Below are 2,500 nucleotides of genomic sequence, written 5' to 3'. Positions count from 1 at the left end.
TGTGTGTGTGTGTGTGTGTGCGTGCGCGCGAGAGTGAGTAATTGTGTGTGTGTGTGTGTGTGTGTGTGTGTGTGTGTGTGTGTGTCTGTGTGTGTGTGTGTGTGTGTGTGTGTCTGTGTGTGTGTGTGTGTGTGTGTGTGTGTGTGTGTGTGCCTGTGTGTGTGTGTGTGTGTGTGTGTGTGTGTGTGTGTGTGTGTGTGTGTGTGTGTGTCTGTGTGTGTGTGTGTGTGTGTGTGTGTGTGTGCGTGCGCGCGAGAGTGAGTAATTGTGTGTGTGTGTGTGTGTGTGTGTGTGTGTGTGTGTGTGTGTGTGTGTGTGTGTGTGTGTGTGTGTGTGCGTGCGCGCGAGAGTGAGTAATTGTGTGTGTGTGTGTGTGTGTGTGTGTGTGTGTGTGTGTGTGGTGAAGCAGGTCAGGTGAAAGTGGTGTTTGCCATGTTTAAGAACCTGGGCTCCTTCTTGACGACGGCAAATGCCACGGTGAAGGCGGAGTCTCCGGCCGGTCGGCAACTGGCCGTCAACTCACACGTCATTTCGGCCTCCATGAACAAGGAGTCCAGCCGCGTGTTCCTGACCGAGCCTGTGGTGTTCACACTCAGACACCTGCAGGTACACACACACACACACACACACACACACACACACACACACACACACACACATACTGACATGCACGCACACACACACACACACACACTCCCCTCACTCATATTCACACTCCACAAAATAAATGGTCTTTGCACTTACAGTAAACCCACACAAGGGAATCTTAACTAGAAAAATAAAAGTGTATAATCTGCTCAGTTTGACCTGTACTTTATGTGTGTGTGTGTGTGTGTGTGTGTGTGTGTGTGTGTGTGTGTGTGTGTGTGTGTGTTTGTACCCCTCTAGCTGGAGAACCACTTCAGTCCGAACTGTTCGTTTTGGAACTACTCGGAGCGCTCGATGACGGGCCAGTGGTCCACACAGGGCTGCAAGCTGCTGGAGACGAACAGCACACACACCACCTGCTCCTGCAGCCACCTGACCAACTTCGCCCTGCTCATGACCCAGCAGGAGCGCAATGTAAGACACACACACACACACAACACACACACACATACACACACTCACTCACTTTCACTCGGGTAAGACATGCTCACACACTTCAACACTTCACTTTTAAACAAATACACGCACACACTCAGACACACACATCCTTGACCCTCTGTCTCCACCTACAGGCTGAGGATGAGAACATGTCACTGATTTGAGATTGAACTGAGTTGGTAGACAAGTTAAGTTATACTGTGGTGATGACTGTCACAAGCTGAGGCATCCTCCTCCCCCTACCTTGGGGGAGCACACACTCAGAGCAGTGAGCTCACAACGAGCACACACACACTAGGAGCAAACACACACACTCAGAGCAGTGAGCTCACAACGAGCACACACACACTAGGAGCACACACACACACTCAGAGCAGTGAGCTCACAACGAGCACACACACACTAGGAGTAAACACACACACTCAGAGCAGTGAGCTCACAACGAGCACACACACACATTAGGAGCACACACACACTCAGAGCAGTGAGCTCACGACGAGCACACACACACATTAGGAGCACACACACAAGATGCTGTAGATTGTCAATAGGACACAACTATACTATGAAATGAGATTTGACAGTGTGCCTTATTGAAACATATGCATAGGGTTATCCCATATGTCCTAGATTCTTGCATGTATAAGATGCAGCACAAATATATATAAATCCAGAATTCAATATTTAGTTTATTTCAGGAATAGAATGTCACCTAATTATGACCCGCCGCGCAGCGAAGATTTTTTTTTTTTTTGATGAACACAATTTGACAAGCGTGACTTATTTTTGTAGAAAAAATGTGCCGGACTGGGCGGCGGTCATATTTTGTTCTCTAGTTTTGTGTTTATTTTGTGTTCTTTTCCCCTTCTCCTCTAAGTTGGGTAATCAGTGGTGAAAGATGGTTTCCGTACCAAGCCACCAGTACATACAGTAGATGACGTTTTCTATGTCTATACATGTTGTTTGTGGTGTTGTGTAAGACATAGAGGGAAGATGGGTTTCCATCTGTACTGTACTCCACCACACTGGTCTTCTTTTGGGTCTGGAGTCAGAAGTCCTGACCGTCGGTAACTGGTGTATTTACGGTTCTGAGTTGTTCTGACTGTTGGTAACTGGTGTATTTTACGGTTCTGAGTTGTTCTGACCGTCGGTAACTGGTGTATTTAGGGTTCTGAGTTGTTCTGACAGTCGGTAACTGGTGTATTTTTACGGTTCTGAGTTGTCCTGACAGTCGGTAACTGGTGTATTTACGGTTCTGAGTTGTCCTGACCGTCTGTGACTGGTGTATTTACGGTTCTGAGTTGTTCTGACCGTCTGTGACTGGTGTATTTACGGTTCTGAGTTGTTCTGACCGTCGGTGACTGGTGTATTTGCGGTTCTGAGATGCTCAAAACGTCCTCTGAAGTTCTGAAGT

At 47.6% G+C, this 2,500-nt stretch overlaps 1 protein-coding gene across 1 annotated transcript in view; it reads left to right on the top strand.

The window, feature by feature from the left end:
- The window catches only part of LOC121718104 (adhesion G protein-coupled receptor L1-like), an 87,700-nt gene that overhangs the window by 65,461 nt on the left and 19,739 nt on the right, over positions 1–2,500 (top strand). Inside the window, 2 exon segments of the mRNA XM_042102965.1 lie at positions 410–606; positions 889–1,062. Coding sequence (XP_041958899.1) covers positions 410–606; positions 889–1,062 — 371 coding nt within the window.

This window comes from Alosa sapidissima, chromosome 9, assembly GCF_018492685.1.
Source record: "Alosa sapidissima isolate fAloSap1 chromosome 9, fAloSap1.pri, whole genome shotgun sequence".
Taxonomy (NCBI): domain Eukaryota; kingdom Metazoa; phylum Chordata; class Actinopteri; order Clupeiformes; family Clupeidae; genus Alosa; species Alosa sapidissima.
This window is presented reverse-complemented; position numbering and strand designations above follow the sequence as displayed.